General features: G+C 63.8%; 1 protein-coding gene across 1 annotated transcript in view; it reads right to left on the minus strand.

Annotated features, from left to right (window-relative positions):
- Positions 1-18,656, minus strand: part of NOTCH1 (notch receptor 1) — a 47,357-nt gene that overhangs the window by 18,089 nt on the left and 10,612 nt on the right. Inside the window, exons 3-13 of the mRNA XM_031450858.2 lie at positions 8,739-9,001; positions 7,812-8,150; positions 5,358-5,480; positions 4,653-4,886; positions 4,165-4,320; positions 3,781-3,966; positions 3,318-3,431; positions 2,481-2,594; positions 1,948-2,181; positions 1,765-1,875; positions 1,028-1,220 (exon numbers count right to left, since the gene is read on the minus strand). Of these exons, the coding sequence (XP_031306718.1) occupies positions 1,028-1,220; positions 1,765-1,875; positions 1,948-2,181; positions 2,481-2,594; positions 3,318-3,431; positions 3,781-3,966; positions 4,165-4,320; positions 4,653-4,886; positions 5,358-5,480; positions 7,812-8,150; positions 8,739-9,001 (2,067 nt within the window). The remainder of the gene's footprint in view (positions 1-1,027; positions 1,221-1,764; positions 1,876-1,947; positions 2,182-2,480; positions 2,595-3,317; positions 3,432-3,780; positions 3,967-4,164; positions 4,321-4,652; positions 4,887-5,357; positions 5,481-7,811; positions 8,151-8,738; positions 9,002-18,656) is intronic.

Genomic DNA, 18,656 nt, shown 5'->3' on the forward strand with positions numbered 1-18,656 from the left:
GCACACCAAGCAAACCCTCCAGCTCTCAAACACCAGCTGGGTCTCCTACAATTCAATTTGGCCACTGACTCCCTGCAGTTAGTGTGGACCCCACAGGTTAAGGGCTCAGTCCCATAAGACTGGCCCCATGTCAGACACTAACTGCAAGTCCCAAGTTGTCACCTGTACTTCTGACCAAGCAGCTCTGAATCAGACCCCTTCCCTGAGTTCCGCAATTAGCTGGAATGGCTCACAGAACTCAGGAAGACAATTCACTTACTTGATGAGTGGTTTGTTATAAAAGGTTAAACTCAGGAACAGTCATACAGAAGGGGTGCACAGGGCCAGGCATGGGGAGGGGCTCAGAGCTTCTGCCGTCCTAGCTGCGTTCACCAGCCCGGAAGCTCTCTGAACTCCCTGTGAACATTTTTCTGGAAGCGTCCTCACATAGGCACGGCCGATTACATCACTGGCTGTTGGTGAGAAGCTCACCCTGCCAGCAGCCCCTCTTCCCTCCTTGCAGGTCAGGGTGGGACCCCAAGATCCAGCCCCCTCATCACATGGATCTGGGCACCCAGCCTCACACTGAGGTGACCCAGCAGCCTCCTAAACTCAGGTGCAGTTGAAAGGGACTTGGACAAATAACAGAAGCTGCCCCTTCCACTTTTGTACACCTGAGTGATTGCAGGAACCAGGACAAAGACCAAAATAATCGTCTCTCATTATGACACAACGTCACAGAAACCCCGGCTGCTGCCTTGGCACAAACATGTTTCCCGAGACCAAAGTGGCCAGTGACCACACGGAGCCTAGGACAGCGATGGGCACAGACCAGGAGCTGTGCCCAGACGGCACATTTTGAGGCCCTGGCAGCGGGTCAGTGCTTGGGGGAGCGCCCTCCCACTCAGCCAGGGGCCCACTGCTGGCCCGTGGGAGCTCTGCGCTGGCACCTCCTTGGCCTGCCACCCGCCGGCCACCGAGCAGCCACCTCCCTGGGGTAGCGCTTCCGAGGACGCGGCGCGTCGGGCGGCTGTGCCCCGGCCCGTACCCATTGAGGCCGTCCCGGCAGGCCCCGTGGATGCAGGGGTTGCTGTTGCACTCGTTGACCTCGGACAGGCAGGTGGGGTCGTGGTAGCCCTCGGGGCAGCGGCATGTGAAGCTGTTGACGCCGTCCTCACAGGTGCCCCCATTGTGGCAGGGGCTGTCCGCACACTCATCAATGTCGATGTTGCACATGCTCCCTGTGGGCGGGGCGGGGGCAGGGCTCAGGGACCCGTGCCCACCCCAACAGGAGCAAGGGCAGGAGGGATCCCGGGGAGGGGCGTCTGAGCCCTCCCATAAGCCCCCTCCCCAGGGCCTCCTGAGGCCCAGACTAGGCACCCACATGATCTCTCCCCTCTGAGGTCTTGGGGGCACAGATTGGCTGACAAGGGCCTGAAGCCCTGAAGGCTCTGGCCGAGCTCGGGGCAGAGGGCAGCAGCAGAGCAGAACATGCTCCCGGGAGCCTGGCTCCACTCTTGCCCTGCTGGGCTGCGTCTGACCAGAAACAAGAAGGTTGAAGATGGCCATCCCCACACCAGCTAGAGCCCCAGCCCTTTCACGGTCTCTGCTGCTGTTGGCCATGACGGGCGGCTGGACAGCTGGGCCCTGGACAGTGACCTACACCATCCTGCCCTCTGGGTCCCAGATCACTTTTGTAGATCAGAGGGGTCTTGGTCCCTCGGCAAGGCAGAGACGAAGGCAGGGGAGGTAGCGCCCCGCGGGGCCCCGCGCCAGGTGGCTCACCCGTGTAGCCCGGCTCACACGCACACTCGTAGCCATCAATCTTGTCCAGGCAGGTGCCCGAGTCACAGGGGCTGCTGGCACAGTCGTCCAGGTTGATCTCGCAGTTGGGGCCTGTGGGTGGGGTCGGAGGTGTCAATCCCGCCCTCCCAGCCCCAGCACCACCACCCAGCCCCGGCCAGGCACCTGTGGTCCCCCTGAGGCAGAAGCAGAGGTAGGCGTTGTCGCGGTCCTGGCAGGTGCCCCCATGGCGGCAGGGCTGGCTGTGGCACTCGTTGATGTTGGTCTCGCAGTGGTGGCCCGTGTAGCCCGGCCGGCACAGGCAGGTGAAGGTGGCGACACCATCCTTGCAGGACCCGTAGTGGCAGGGGTCAGGGTCACACTCGTCAATGTCCACCTCGCAGTGGGGCCCCGTGTAGCCTGTAGGGCGGGGACTGGGGGGCTCAGGGTGGCTGCTTTCTGGGCATGCCATCGTCCTGTCCCAGGACACCACCAACCAGACTGAGTCACTGATGCCCTTGCTGGGGAAGACTGGGTCTCTGTCTTGGGATGGCCCCCTGTTGCCCAGGGTTAGAGCCCTGCTTTGCTTTTGGCCCCTGGACCAGAGGCCCCAGACTGAGAGGTACCCTCCCAGCCTCGACTGCCAACCGTCCCCCTTCCCTGGACCCTACACGTCTGCTTTTCCTCCCTCTGCCCGGGACCACTGGGCAGTCCCGCACCTTCCGTGCACACGCAGGTATAGGTGTTGGGCCCATCCAGGCACTTGGCGCCATTCTTGCAGGGCGTGCTTGCACACTCATCCACGTCATACTGACACAGGTGCCCAGTGAAGCCTGCGGCCGGGGAGAGGGGTGGCGGTCAGATGCGATGGGGATGGCGGCCCCATGGCCGAGCCCCAGCCAGCCGAGAGCAGGGAGTGCCTGGGAGGGAGGGGTCCCCCCAGAGTGCTTTGGCCAGCACCGGGCAAACCCATTTCTCTCCTCGTCCCCTTTCAGCTCCTGCCCTTCAGGTCAGACCCCTCCTGCGCCCTCACAGAAGGGCCTTTTCCCCAGACTGAACTCTGGTTGCTGTGCCTACAGCCGGGTTGGGCTGTGAATGGGGTTCCCCGCTCGGTGTCTGGGACAGCTGATTTGCATCTCGGGAGGTCCAAGGCTCTGACCCACAACGCCTCCCTGGGCTTGGTGTCCCGCAGCCCCCAGCTCTCTCCGGGACAGACTCAGCTGCCACCCCCTACCCCAGGCTCCTTAAGCCCTCCTCCCAGCCATCATGTCCACGGCAGGCTGGCTCCCTCCCAGCTGTGAGCCATCAGGGACTCAGACTGGCCCTCCTCCCATCCCGGCCCCTAGGGGGCTGGCGAGAACACTGCTGCTCCCAGAGAGACTCCAGCAGGAAGGAGGGTCTCTGGGCCCTGGGCGAGCACACCCAGCCTGAAAACGCCCCATCCGCTCCTGAGAAGCCCCCACTCTCCCCCAGCCCCAGCCCAGCCCCTGGGGGACCTGATCAGGCACCCCTCCTGGAGAGCAGGAGGGCTCCTGCAGGACAAGGCCAGGCCTCACCCGTAGGACACTCGCACAGAAACTCATTAATCTTATCTATGCAGTGGCCGTTCTGGAGGCAGGGGCTGCTGGCACACTCGTCCGTGTTCACCTCGCAGTGCACGCCCTCGTAGCCTGGCGGGGGAGGGGAGAGTCAGGGGCGCAGGGGGTGTGAACCACCTCGGGGGCCCCCACCATGGCCAGGGGTTCTGACACCAAAAGCAATGCCCTGCTCGCTGGCAGTCCACCCAGCACCCCACCCATCTGCCCAGCTCTGGTCCACTCTCGGCCATGCCCTGCAGGACTGGCCGAGTTTCCCCAGAGACCTGTGGAGGGTGCGGCTAGGGCGGGCGTGGATGCCCGGGCCGAGGAGACGTGGCCAGGGCACTCCCGGGGGCCATCTGCCTTGACGCGGCTTCCCCACTCCCCACTGCCAGGCAAAGGCGCCTGCCCACGGGCGGTGGGCGGGGGGCTGGTGGTGTACCAGGCATGCAGATGCACTGAAACTCCCCGATCTGGTCCAGGCAAGTGGCGTCGTTCTGACACGGGTTCGAGACACACTCGTTGACGTCGATCTCACAGCGCGGGCCAGTGTAGCCCGGCAGACACTGACACTCGAAGGAGCCCAGGGTGTTGATACACTTGCCTGCGTGCTCACAGGGGTTGGCGCCTGGGAGACATGGTTTGGATGAGAAGCCATTCCAAGAGCCTTGGCCTCTGGAACACTCTGGGATGTGCCCACCTCCCCCATTGGACTGGTGGTCCAGAGTCGGGGCCTGCCTCCCCCATCAGACTAGGAACCCTCTAAGGAGAGGGTACATTTCTGATGGACTCCTCTGGGACCTGGCTGCCCCTTGCCCAGACGTACCGAGTGAGCACTCGTCCACGTCCTGGCTGCAGGCTGGGCCTGTGTACCCTGAGGGGCAGGTGCAGATGGCCTTGCCGTTGACGGGGTTGGTGTCGCAGTTGGAGCCCTCATTGCAGGGGTTGCTGATGCAGGCGTCATTGAGGTGACAAAGCAGACCTGGGCGGGGCGGGATGGTCAGCAGAGGCACTGTGTCCCCCCAGGCTGCCCACATGCCATCCTCCCACCGTGACACGGCCAGTGACCCTGGGGAGCGTCCCACAATGCATGGGATTTTCTGGGAGGTTCACCACCAGCAGGCCCGACTGTGGGCCACCCCCACCCCGGCCACCCCACTTCCCCCAGAAAGGCCCCTTCAGGTCCTCCTCACAGGCCCCAAAAAGCTGCAATCTGCGTCTGCACGAGCCTTCCCAGGTTCCCACCCGCCAGGCCCTCCTTCGAGCGAGGGCAGCGAGAAGGCCAAAGCCTGCCCTTCCGGGCCCTGCGCTCACCCGTGCGGCCATGGGGACACTCGCAGTAGAAGGAGGCCACGCGGTCGTGGCAGGTGGCGCCATGGAAGCAGGCGGCACTGGCGCAGTCGTCGATGTTCTCGCTGCAGTCCTCGCCCGTCCAGCCATTGACGCACACGCAGCTGTAGCCGCCGTGGGTGTTGTGGCAGGTGCCACCATTCTGGCATGCGTTGGGCATGAGCTGGCACTCGTCCACGTCCTCAGTGCAGTACTGACCTGCAGAGGTCGGGTCCGTCAGGCCAGGCAGGGCCTCCAGACCCTTGGATGAGACCCCCACCCCTCGAGGTGCAGGGCCCACCTCCACCAGGAAGCCTTCCCTCCTCTGGTGAACCCCACCCGCCGCCAGCCTGAATGACCCCTTCCTCTGCATCCTGGGCACCGGAGGGGGTTCTCCTCTTGCTGCTCTGTGGGCACAGGTGCACCAGGGTCCACGCTCACCTGTCATCTCCATAAGGGAGACAGCCCTGGGGCCAGGGCCCATGTCCTACTGGCCAGCGTCCCTGTGTCCTATCCAGCCTGGGGACCTGATTCTGGCTCAGGGCTGCCTGGGGCCAGGCTGCAAACGGCCCACACAGATCAAGCTGATGCCACATCTGTGCCGCCTGCTGCGGTGGGCCCCAGGTCACAGCATCCTCCCCAGCCTGGACCAGGTTCTTGACTCCCATCCCTGCCTCACCGTGCACACACCTGTCCACTCCGGGGGGCAGCGGCAGTTGTAAGTGTTCACGCCGTCCACGCAGGCACCTCCGTTTTTGCAGTTGTTTCCTGGACAGTCGTCAATATTTTCCTCGCAGTTCTGGCCGGTGAAGCCTGTGGCAGGAGGAGCCAGGAGCCCAGTCAGTCCTCCCTACTTGCCCCACCAAGCTCGCTATGCCGGGCTCTCGCATCCTCCTGGCTGGACCCACGACCTCCCGCTCAGGATGGGGAGCTGCCCCTCTGTGGCCCGCCCCGTGATGCCCACAGCCTTGAGGCCGTTGGGTTCTATGCCCCACGCCCTGCCCATCCCACGCCTGTGGCCAAGCTGCAGACTCCAGAGCCCACAAGCAACGCAGTCATCTCCAAGGAATTATTCTGTAAAGGCTAGCTGAGCAGACAGCGACCCGGGCGCCCAGAGCTCTAGAGGCTCTGTTGTGATAGACATTCTGGGTAGGGGTCCCACAGGTGGGCACTGCCTGTGGGCCAGGCACTGTGCTGGGCTCTCTGCAACACCCCCGCAGGCGGCCACAGACATGCTATCTTCCAGGGGCTGCGCCGGGCTGGGAGCCCTCGGAGCTGGAAGCCGGAGACGGTGGGACCTAGGATGCAGTGGGACTCCTGAGGGAGAGTGCAGACGCAGCCCTCAGCTTCCCAGGAACAGAGGCACGGGGCCCACCTCCTCCCCTAGCCTGGGCCAACCTCTGCGGCACCACCTCCGCAGCCAGCCAGTTAGCTATTAATCCGTTCAACTCCTGCTGGTTCAATAATCAACCCAGAAAGGTGCGCCTGGCAATAGCCAAACTTGCAGCCAGTTACTAATTAATGCCCCTCCCGGGTGCCTTTGGACCCCCTCCTGCCCCTCCCTCTGAGGCCCCCCAACACCTGGAGCCCTGGAGCCAAAGCAGGAGGCCAGGAAAAGCCAAAATGCAAATGGGATAGTAGTTTAGGGAGGTGCCCCAAACAGAAGCCCCCACGCTAGCGCCTCTCCTGCATCGGGGCCTTCAGCGCTGCTTCTCCCCTGCCTCAGAGGGTCTGTTCTAAAGCAGATGGACCTCACCCTACCCCCGCCCAGGTGGGGCCAGCACCAGCTCCACGGCTGGGGCAGCTCTGGTGGGGCTCCTCGCACCCCTCAGCGCCCCCAGCCCTCACCACAGCCCATCATGACCCAAGTGGCCACAAGTAAGGTCGATGCCCAGGGTTCCACAGCCACCAAGAAGGCATTTGAACCCAGAACACAGGGGTGGGCCTGGCAAGAGGGCTCAGCCCTCAGCCCCCTGGAGAGAGCCAGGCAGCCAGCAGTGCCGGGCAGGCAGGTGGTGAGGGGGCACCCAGTGACACACAGGAAATGCACGCGCCTGGCGTCTGCACGCAGAGGCAGCTGCTGCAGTGACAAGGCCCAGGGCTCGCGGATGGCAGGTGGGCAGAGCACTTCCTCTCTGCGGGGCCCGGGCTGGGTTGGGCAGCGTGGGGGCTGGGGCAGCCCTTGCATCACTTCTGGGTCAGCCGGACCCTGGGCCCCACTCCAGCTCCCCAAACCCACCAACCCCTCCTCCTCCCGACCTGAAGGACCCTCCCCTTCCCGGCTCCTGCCTAACCGCTCACGTGTAGTCGACAGACTAGAGGTTTTCAAGCCTCTTTTTCATGATTATTTTTAGATCAGCAGCAACAAAATTTACTCAAATGAGAACTACGGTGGGAAGGCCGGGATGTACAGCAGGAATGGTGGAGCTGCTGGGGGACAGCAGAGGGTGCTGCGCCTGCCTGCCATTCCCCGCCCACCAGTGGGAGACAAGTGGGGACAGGAGGAAGGGCCGCCCCTAGGGCAAGTGACGACAGTGCCAGCCCCAGGAAATGGGAGAAGCTCTGGGGCTGCACAAGTGAGGGTGCTCCCAGAGGTAGTGGAGAGTTTTGTTACACGTGGTTCCCGGGAACTAAAGATAAGGGAGACTCTTGAGTGGCTTCAAAGAGGCTGGTGCCCACTGCCCTGAGAGACTCGGAGCAAGGACGAGATGCCAGGGCCACGAAGGCAGGGGTGCTCCGGGGCAGAGGGTACACCCAGGCCTGCACTTTGCAGAGAAGCCCACCCTGGGGCTCCAGGGACCACAGGCCCCTGGCAGAGGGAGGAGCACTGGGGGTTATGGGTTCAGCTGTACAGACACAGCAGATACACCCCCAAGCAGAACCGGGCAGGTGGGTGCCTGGACCCTACACAAGCCACCTCCTAAAGGGTGGCCCCTATTCCAGACCTGTCCCTACATCACACCCAATGCTGCTGTCCAATCTCCCCTCCTAGGTGCAGCCTGCCCAGCTTTCCACCCACTGCACCCCTGCCAAAGGGTCCCTCACCCTCTCCTCACTGGGCACCCCGGCCCCCTCTGGTGGCCTTCCCTCCGACCAGCCAGCCGTGGAAGCCCAGCCACCCCCGCAGGGGCCGAGGGGCAGTACCTGGCAGGCAGGCGCACTCGTGGGTGGTGTCTCCGGTGGGGCGGCAGGTGCCCCCGTTCTGGCAGGGGGAGGGGCTGCAGGGCACGTAGGGCAGCTCGCAGTGGGGACCGGTGTGGGTGGCACGGCAGGCGCAGCGGTAGGAGCCGACCTCGTTGTGGCAGGTGCCGCCGTGGTGGCAGAGCCCAGGGTTCTGGCTACACTCGTTGACGTCCTGCCTGCAGGTGGGACCGTGGAAGCCGGGAGGGCAGCCGCAGATGTACGAGGCCTCGAAGGGCAGGCACTGGCCACCGTTGGCACAGGGGTTGGAGGCGCAGGGGTCAGCCTGCTGGCATGTCTTTCCTGGGGGTCGAAGGGGCGAGGGGTTCAGGTGGGCTCCCTGCTCCTGGTCCCCAGCATCCAGGCACCACAGAGGAGGTGCCAGCCAGGGATGCCAAACGGCATCATCTCCTTAGACCTCAGGACCCCGGCATCTTCGAGGCTAAGTGGCCACCCCAGGACGTGTGGCGGGAGGGTGGCCCTCCAGAGCTGACCCAGCCTGTCGCCCTCCAGAGCCTATGCTGACATCATGACTCCTGGGGGGGGGCTTGCGCTCCTAGGAGGACGGAGGCGGGAGTATCCCCTTTTCTGACAGAGGCAGGGAGGGGTGGGGGCCCTTGAGCCAAAACCTGACACCTCTAGGGAGGGAAAGGGGCACGGGACTCTTGGGTGGGGGCTCTGGGCGATTTCTGGTCACGGACCCCGATCCCAGTGGCCAGCAAAGCCCTGGACCTCCTCTCGGCCACACAGACAGGGGCCCGGCACCTGCCAGGCAGGTCAGGGATGCGGGCAGCTGGGGGCGGGCCAGGCTCTGGCTGCCCCCACTGGGCTAGGGCTCCCAGCGGGCCCTGGGTGCCATGCCCGCCCCTCGCCCCCCGCAGGCGCCCTCACCTGACCAGCCCGGGGGGCAGAGACACTTGTACTCGGTGAGGGTGAGCAGGTCACAGGTGCCACCATTGAGGCAGGGGCTGGCCAGGCAGGCGTTGTCGCGAGGCGTCAGGCACAGTGGCCCCGAGAAGCCCAGGCGGCAGCTGCAGGCGTAGTCCACCACGCCGCTGCGGTCCACCGCGCGGCACGTCCCGGAGTTCTTGCAGGGCGCGCTGAGGCAGGGGTTGGGTGCCTGGCATCGCTGGCCGGCAAAGGCCGCACTGCAGCTGCAGCGGACACGGCAGAGCAGTGAGTCCCCGGCTCCCCCAGCCAGCCGCCCCCACCAGCCCCGCCACTCAGCCCCCGCCACCAGTCAGGCACCACCATGGGCGGCCCGCGTGGCCGGGCAGGGCCCCCCAAGGGGCAATGGAAGGGTCCTGGGACCAGACGGAGAGGGTGGTTGCACATCACGAATGTGCCAACGCCACTGAACTGTACACTTTAAAGAGGTCAGCTTTATATAAAGTGAATTCACCTCCATTAAAAAAAGTGATTATGTTAATTGGAGAACGAGCTGGAAACCAGAAGGTTCAGCAGAACCTGGCTCAGATCTCAAACCCACGTAGGCATCTGTCTGCACCTGGAAAGCCACTGAGAAGGGGGACACGGGCCAGTCCCAGCCATGCTCTGGTGGGGTGCTCTGTAAAACCTTTTGTTCTGGGGGCTTGTCTGCTTTTTACCCCCTCTCTGTGATGAATGTGCATTATTTGCGTAATAAAAGAGCTCCTGGCCTTTTCCTCTTTCAACACCAATACGATGTCAAATGCGGAAAGGACTGCAGACATCTGGTGCCCTGGCCACCAGTTTCCTTTTAACGTGGAACTCTTGGTCAGGGGTCTAAGGCAGCAGGGATCTTGCTGGTTGCCACCCCATCCCCACCCACATGGAGCACCCAGACACAGTTTTTCCCTTTTGGGATCAAGTCTTCACCGCTCATGTCCACACAACGTCAGGCAAGAGCAGAAGCACCCACTGCACAGCTGGAGAAACCAAGGTCAAGGAGGACCAGGCTCCTGAGCTCTCTGAGATGGCCCAGGTCGGCCGATGACTACCCCACCGTGTACGCCACTCAGGCTGTAGTGGGAGCAGATGACCCAGAAGGGGGACATCCTGACTTCCCGCCCAGGCCTGGTCTCACGTGTTCCCCATGGGAAGGGGCTTAGCACCTGCCATCCCTACCCCAGGGCCTCCCCTCTTGGCCACCTGTTGGCTCAGCTTCCAGAGGCTGGGCTGTAAATTGCCCACCGAGGTCACCTCATGGCCTTGCACTCGAGGGAACAGCTCAGGAAAGGCTCTGGGATCAGCCAGGCATCACTCTTCCCAGCAGCAAAGCCTCTGAGGCAGAACGTGCCCTGGCCCAGCCCCCAGCCCGCGGCGGCCTGGGAAGGCAGCCCTGACGCTGGGCCCACAGCGCTGGGCACCGGCAGGGTGGGGCCCCCTCCCACCTGGCAGCAAGGGGGGCTAGCAAGGAGCCTCCAGTCCCCTGGTTGAAGAGAGAGCCCTCCCGAGTACCGGACCACCCCCCTTTCAGAGCCCACCAGGAGGGGCTGTTGTTTGGTGCCAGGCACCCAAAGCTGTGGTCATGGCCTTCACTCGGGGACCCCTACCCCCAACAAATGCCAGCCTGACAGTCCTCCCTCCCTCCCCTCCCACCTGCCATAGGGGCTATAATCAAAGCTGCACAGGAAGGGGGAGGGTTGGCCCCAGCAGAGGCTCTGCCCCAGGGGGGTGGCGGTGGCAGTCTGGGGGGGCCGGGGTCTGCCTGTTTCTCAGCAGGTGAGCTGCTCCCCTACCCCTGTGGCCTGGGAGGCGTCTGTCTCCCTGACGGCTTTTATCTGTGGCTGCAGCTTGGGGAGGGCAGGCAGGGAGGACGCAAAATGGCCACTCCGGCCCACCATCTGTTGCCAGAAGCCAAAAGTCCCAAACCAACTGGCTTAAAGAAAACCAGCTGCCCCTCTGGGAGGGGTCCAGGGGAGGCAGCTCAGGCCTGAGCCAGGGCTCAGGAAGGTGGGGGCGGGGGGGGGTGGTTGGCTGGCTCCTTGTGAAGGGCTAGGACTCCAGGATGCACCCCCAGTGCGGCCGGCGGCGCTGTGGCACCTTGAGCTCCTTTAAGAACACAGCCCGGGAGTCTGGGGAGGGTGACGTGGCCCTCACTGTGCACGGATTCAGTTACAAGCCTCCTGGTCGCAGCCTGAGTGGCACTGGGAATCTGGAGCGCCAGTGTCGGGGCGGGGGTGCCACAGAGGCAGCACCTCCCCCAACCTATCAATGGTCTCCATTGTCAGGCAGGAGCTGGCTGCCTCTCCCACTTGGAGAAAAGGCTCTTTTTTCCTTCCCAGCTACTGACGAGCAGGCAGGCGGTGGGTGCTGGACAGAGAACACTTGGTCATCAAAGCCGGGTAGGAGCCCACCCTGTCCATGCCTCCTGCACACCCTCTGTGCCCTGCCCCTGCCCCACCAGCTCCAAGGGGAGGGAAGCCCACCCGGGTGGGCAAGATGAGGCAGGCCCACCCCATGGCTTTGGGGGGAATTGACACAGGGCTGCCCAGTGCCATCCTTCTTGTGGGCTAGGCCTCCATCATTGGTCCTGGGGAAGGGGGGACACCCTGGGGTCCCCCACTAGAGCAGGCCTCTGCCCAGCACCTTAATGTGTCAGGACATTAAGTATTCCCAAGTGGACCAGGAGACCCTGCCCAGATGCACAACCCTAAATCCTCCAGCCATAGGGCAGTGTGCCCCTGAACGCACGTCCCCAAAACCTGAATGGGGAGCCTAACGTGGAGGATTGTGGGAGCATCAGCCAGGACTGGCTGCATCATCAGCAGTGAGGCTACGTTATGCTGGGCCAGTGAGGGAAAACGTGTCCAGTAAATCAGGCGTCAGCAACGTGGACAAAGGGCGGCCGGGGAGCAGGTGCGCCTGTGGCCGGGGACGCGGGCGGCAGCTGCTCCCAGCCGGGTATGGTGGCCGCCACCCCAGCAGGCGGGGCATGAGCCAGGGAGACTCCTGGCAGCTGAGAGGGCCCATTGTCTGCCCCACTCCCGCCAGGCCTGGCGGACACTGCCGTGAAGGCATGCTGCCCGTTCGGGCCGGCTCCAGGCTGCGCCTAAGCACTGCCACCACCCCGCCAGCACCCCGCGGGGACAGGCAGGGCCACGGGGAGGGGCAGGCTCTGGAGGTGGGACAGCAAGGCAGGCGCTTTATGGGGAAGCACCATGTATGAGGCGCAACCAGGCCGTGCCAGGCACCTATGCGGGGACGGAGGAAACTCCAAGCCAGGAGAGCAGGGCCTGGGTGGGCAGAGAGGTTTCAGGCCAGCCCCAAAGGCCATTCACCCCACTCTCCCGAGCTCTGTTCCAGCTCTGGGCAGCCCCCGGCCTGTGCCATCTCTCTCTCCTCTGTACCTGTCTGCATGTCTCTCCCAGCCTGGCCATCGTGCTGGACTTCCTGGGGAGACACCTGCTGCCTTCTCTGCCCACGGTGCCTGAGAAGGTGGGAGGTCCCGCTCAGACATGGCCAGGGCCACCAGCACCAGTGACCAAGCCCCTGATGGCCATTCTGTCCTGACACTTATCCTGGTGGGTCAGCAGAAGTGCCCAGTGGGGACAGGTGCCCATGCTTGGAGAAGGAAGTTGCACCCAACACCTGCCTTGCAATTCTGCAACTTCCCAGAGGGGCCCGGGCCAGGGTCTCCAGTGAGCAACACCCCTTGCTGGCCCCACACCCCTCCTGCTGGGGGGCTGTTGGGGGACAGTGCTGAGAACCCAAGGTGGGAGGCGTGAGCCCCCTACAAACCGGACAATGGCCCTGTCCCCTGCACGGCCCAGCTCCCGGCCCCCCAGGGCCCATGATGGCTCTCTTCTTCTCGCTCCCCTCCTGGAGGAGGTCACCCCAGCATCTGCCCCTCCACTTTCCTTCTCTCCCGTCCCACACACGCCCATTGGGGTGACCCGTCCTGGCCGGCAGCAGGTGAGGGACAGGTGGGGCTGGGGGTTCCGGGGAAGGGCTGTGGAGGGGCAGGTTTCCCTGCCCGGAGAAGTGCCAAATGGCTGTGTCCCCAGCCTGGCGTCAGCTTTGTTACCGCCTCAATCTTTCCACTGTGCTGGGCGCCAGCCCTCCCCCGCCAGCCCTCCCCCATCACCAGCACAGCTCCATAGAAATGCAACTCCCGAAAGCATCCGGAGGCAGATGTTACCTCGACCTCTCACCCTTTCACCCGGGACTAATTCTAAACTGTGCTGTTTTCCTTTCTAAGCTAACGGCCATCTGCCACCCCCAGGGGATGGATGACAGCTCCCTCTTAGTTCCAATGGGGAGGGACTAAGTATCAGGCGGGATTTACTCAGTTCTGCCTTCAAGGAGTTTATGGTCAAGTGGGGCAGAGCCAGGGTGAGCACGGGACACTGCACCTTGGCCAGCTGGGGACGGGGGTCAGTGATGTGGTGCCCCTCCGTCCTCCTGCAGGAGATGCCCCGGGGAGATGCATCCTCGGGGCTCCACCGATGGACTGGTGAGATGCAGTTTGATCAAGGGAACTTCGAGGGCGTGAGAGGAGCCTCCACTCTCCGCAGCACAGATGGGTACTGCCTCCCTGGCCTCAGTTCCCTGTGAGTGCAAAGGGGGTACGAGGGGCCGGCGTGTGCTCACAGAGGGCTCTGTGCAGAGGCAACCTGGCCATCTGGGCAGAGGGGACACGTGCTGGTGAATTTGATTTGCACGCAATTTACTGATGCATCCCTGGGAACATGTACTTTGCACCTGGGGGAGGTGCATCTGTTTAAGGAAAGCCATGGGGGACACAAGGGCTTCCCTGGCACAGAGGTGCCCCACCCTGTGCTGCCTGGGGCCAGGATGTGCAGCAGAAGAGCTTGTAACCCTGGCTGCAGGCCACGTCTGCCAGCCTGGGGCCTGTACTCCTAAGGTGACACAGTGAGGGACAGTTCTGTGGGCCCCAGGCCGCTTGGAAGCCCCACCAGGCAGCCTGTGTCCCTGAGCACCAGGGTGGAAGGAGTCACCTGGCTCTAATTAGCCGTCCTGTCCTTAGGGGGCTCCCCCATCCCAGGTGTACCAGGGAAGGCGATACTCCACCTGCCCCTCCCCAGGACACCACCCCCCCAGCATCTGTTCCCAGCCCATCTTCCGCCACTGTCGAAGTCCAAAGTTTCCAAAGTCTCCTCTGGTAGCAGAGGGCAGAGTGGTTGCTCACGAGCTATACAGGGGGGCTGCCCCCTCAAACGCTGCCCCGCCCCCACCTGCTAAGTGCCCGGAGTCAGGGCCTGGGTCGCATGTGCCACGGCCAGAGGCCCCTCCTACCCATTCTTTGGGCCCCGCCTCTGCCTGCAGCAGAGTGCCTGCCTAGAAGCCCCTCCCCACACCAGCACTGCCTCCTCTCTTGGGTTTCTGCCCAGGAAGGGAAGTTTGGGGCTCTGGGGCACTTGCTCTGTACCCTCCACCCAACACCATGTCGCCAGGACCCACTGATGTGGCAGGGGCTGGGGGGGAGCATGGGTGGCTCGGTGTGGTCTCCCCCTCCTCCCCATTGGGTGAACCCGCAGTGCCAAATAAAGGCCCGCTAAGGCCCCCTGCCCTCCCCCTAAACCACTGACACTGGGCACAAAACAGGAAATCACCACCAGGCAGGCCCACCAACCCCTGGGCAGCTTGGCCAGAAGATTCTGAGACCCCTGGCCCAGCCTAGGCCACTGGGACCACCTGCAGACTGGGCAGAGGAGGCTCTTGACCCCTTGCCACAAGGGGAGACTGAGGCCAGGACAAAGCAGGACAGGGGGGCCCCAGACTCCTTCCCCAGAGAAGACAGGGGCAATGAGCACAACTGCGTTCCCAGTCAGGGCTTGGGTGGGGGAGTGTCCTGGGACCTGAGCCCCTACTTGGCCAGTCCCAGCCCCCCCCCAACCCCAGTGGGGGACCACACCTTCCAGGAGGCGGGAGCTGCTGAGGGACGATGAGCTCACGGCAGGCTGGGTGGGGGGCTCGGTGACATCTGCCAGCCTCCCCCCGCTGCGCCCCACTCGGGCTCCTGGAGTCCTTTCTCACTGGGCCTAGCCGGGACAGCTCAGCTCTGGGGAACAAAGCCCAGAGGAGACATGAGAGCCAGGTGACTCTTCACGGCCCCCCGCCCTCTTCTCCCCAGGGCACCCAGGACAGAGCCAGAGCATGGAAAGCCCTCAGGGTTCCTTCAAGCCTGCAGCGTCTGTTGTCCAGACACCTGTCTGAGGGCTGGGCTAGGACCAAGCCAGCAACTCTGCTGGGCTCTCTCCTTTCGGTTTTAAGGGACACGGGGTGGGGGTCGCGTGGGGTGTGCCTGGGGCAGTTTGGAGACCAGTGTGGGACCGCTGCTCCACCCCCACTGTGGCCCCGCTGCCCCAGCAAGTGACTGCAGGGGGACCAGCCGGCACCTGGTCGAGCTGTGGCCTCCCTCCAGCCTCTGCAGCTGCTGGGCTGGGGCAGCACAGAGCTGTGTGGTGTGGAGGGTGGGGGTCCTGCCCCTGGTCCCCAGGGCCCAGGAATGAGGAAAGGGGCAGTCAGGGCTATAGAGGGACTGCGGACCCAGAAAGGGGGCCAGCTAGGTCTGATACCGACAGGCCCCAACCCCAAACAACAGTTAATCCTCAGCCCAGAATGGCAGTGGCGGCAGCGGGCAGGGGAGGAGCCGGGTCCTGGAGGGGGAGCAGGGTGCATGGCCGCAGGGCCAGGCTCTCTGAGCCCAGCAGCTGCTCCCAGCACTCTCTGCTCTTTGTCTTGAATCTTTTCCCCAAGTTGCATCTTCGGATGGTTTAAAATACCCTGGAAAGAGGAAGTGCAGGAAAAGGGACGGCTTCCTTCCCTGGCTCCAGGGAAGCCCTTTGTGTGTGGGACGGAACCTGTCCTCGGGAAGCCACCTTTCCCACTGCAAGGAAAACAATGTCCCCGGCCCGCTGACCCCCAGGCGCTCAGAGCTGAGCCGCCCCACCCTCGACATGGGAAGCTGTGCGCCCGTCTGAGGGGACGGAAAGGCCGGCGCAGAGGTCAAGCGGCTTCCCGGACATGACCCAGCTGCAGCGGGCAGAGGCAGCCCAGACTCACCCGCGGCGCGGGGGGGGCCCTGGCCGGCCAGCCCCTCCCAACCCTGCAGAAGGCACCCGAGCAAGTGCAGGGTCTCCCAGGAACCGGCCATCACGAGCGAGGCCCAGGGGCTGTTGGGTGTGAGAAAAGCCTGCTGCCCCCCACGCCCCTGCTCTACTGCCCCCCAGAAGATGGAGCCCTAAGCTGGAGAAAGGCTGGAATGTGTGTCTTCCGCTGAGCTCACCCCCAACGGCCCCTCGAGACCCACGTGGACGAGCCTGCACCCCCACTGCCAGGGAGCCCAGGGACCCCCACTGCCGCCAGGGGCCTCTGTGCCCAAGCAGGGCGGGGCCCGGGCCCCCGCTCCCAGACTCTCCTCTGATGTAACGAAGGATCGATGCTTGTGTAGCCGGTACCACGGGGAGGACTTAATCCAAAACTCGATTAATTAAGTCAGCAACTGCAGACCAAGCTCCACGCCAAAGGCAGAACCGATTCTGGTAACTTCGCGCCTCTTCTCGCGGGAGCAGATGCTGTCTCGGGGGTGTGGGGAGAGGGGAGGGCTGCCCACTGGCGCTGCCAGCCTCTCCCGCTGACCAGCGCGGATCCTGGGCGACAGCCCCGCTCTGTGTCCGTCCTGTGTCTGGTTGAAAACACGGGACGAGGACACCAAGGACCCCCTGACACGGGTCCCAGAAGGAAGAAAATCAGGACACCTCTCCTCCACCCCTGGCCTCTGCCAGCTTTATCTGGAGACGGCCCTGCAGGTGCACACCGGGCCCATTTTACAGATGAGAAAAACCAGGGCTCAGGCAGGTTATGCCCATGGTACCGCCTGGATTTGAATGCAGTTCTTAACCTCTCCTGCCACCAGTGGTGGCCAGACGCCAGCCACCCAGGGCAGTCGGAGCAGGGTTGCCTCCCCAGAGATGGCCAAAGGGTCCGCAGGAGCTCCATGGGTAGAGGAGGGAAGGTGTGGGTCCCCCCAACCCCCAAAGGCCTGGATTTCTTGCCTGACCACCTGATCTCCCCAGACCGGGAGGGCCAGGGCTGGAGCAGACAATGCATTCTCACATCCCCACAAGATCAGCTGAAACTCAAAACCCTGCGGGGGGAGGTGGGGGGGAGGGCGGGGTTCTGGGTGAGAGGCCTGGGAATTGGGAAGCCCTGGCTCCCCAATGTCCCTTCTGTCCATCAGGAGGGTCACAGCAGCACCCACAGTACCTGCGTGACCTTCCTCCCAATCCACTGGCACTGGGGACACAAGGGATGAAGCCCACAGCCAGCCGGCCGCTGGACAGGCCAGCCAAGGGCGAGCCCCTGCCACGTTCTTCCACGGCTCCCAGGACACCCCCTTGCCTATGGGCAGCAGGCAGGGCCGGCTGTGGGCGGCCTCTTACTAAGCCGCAGCGCCCAGCGCAGAATTCAGTGGTCATCCCAGAGGCCACCCCCATCCTGCAAGCATCACCAGTGCCTCTCTCTGGCCTCCTCTTCCAGCTCATGTAGGCCACCTGCCCGCCCCCCAGCAGTGCCCCAGGCAGACCACTAGGCCCCCATGCCCCCCCCCCCCCGGCCGGCCACTCATACCCTTGCTCTCACCCCGGGCCCAGCACCAGCAGCAAGGGAGACAGCAAACACCAGAGGCAGAATCCAGCCAGCTGCACCCAGGCCCGGGTGGGCCTGACGAGGGGAGGGCCTGCCCTGTCACACCCTGGGGACACTGGGCATCCCGGGCCAGCTGGCGTCTGGGGTGGGGGGGCTCTTTCTTGCAGGGAACGCTGGAGGCTCTCAGGCTGGGGATGACCCTCTGCCCCAGAATGACCCTGCCCAAGTCCTGGGTGGGACTGGTCTCTGGGAGAGCTTTCAGGATGAGGCCTCGGGGCATCAGGAACAGGCTCCAGTGTGGAGTGAAACTGAACTGACACGTTCCCCCTGGGGGAAACGGAGGGCACCCCATGGGGCCAGTCTGGATTGGTTACTTCTTACAGCTGAGTGTGAATCCACAATGACCTCAAAATAAGACGGGGAATGAAGAATAACAAGGGACGGGCAGCAAGGATGACCCTTACTAGTCAGGAACTCGTGTGATGCTTTATTGCTCCTTGCAGAGGCTGAGTCCCATCCTCCTGGGAGGGGGAGCTCAGAGAGGTGAGTGAGCAGCCCAAGGTCACACAGCCCAGGTGGGGGAAGGAAGCTGATTCCACGCCCGGGCTGTTGACCACGGCACCATCCCAGCTCAGAGACACAAGCGAGCGGGAACAGGGGAAATCCGGTGCGGGGCAACCGGACAGCGCCTCCCGGCAGCCTGGAAGCCAGGCCTTCCAGAAACCTGGATCTGCCCACCTGCCTCCACTTCCAGCTCCATGCCCACCGGGCTCCAGCCCTTCCCAGCTCGCACACCGGAAACCTACTGAGTGCGCATGCTGTGCCAGCCCTGGACCCTGGGCCCCCAGAGAGGATGCTGCCACGGTCTGAGCCCCTGCGACAGCGGATGCCTCCCTGCTCTGGCTCTTAACCAGACAGGCCTGAGGCTGTCCTCATTCTGACCCCGAGAGGGGGAAGTGAGGGGAGCTCCACCCTGTGGGGCCAGCCCCTGGGAGCCAGGACCAGTCTGGCGAGTGGGGAAAAGAGACCATCAGGCTGACCCTGGAGGCCCAGAGGTAGTCACCTCCCCAGCCCTCTGCGGACAGAGGGGAGATGGAAGCCTGTCCACACTCCACTCCAGAGGGTGGAGTGTGGCCTGTCCCCTACCCTGTCCCCTGCCTGTCCCCTGTCCTGGCCCAGTCTCAGCCCAGCATCTTTTACTGAAAAGCTGTCAGG

The sequence above is a fragment of the Camelus dromedarius genome, chromosome 10 (assembly GCF_036321535.1).
Source record: "Camelus dromedarius isolate mCamDro1 chromosome 10, mCamDro1.pat, whole genome shotgun sequence".
Lineage (NCBI taxonomy): Eukaryota > Metazoa > Chordata > Mammalia > Artiodactyla > Camelidae > Camelus > Camelus dromedarius.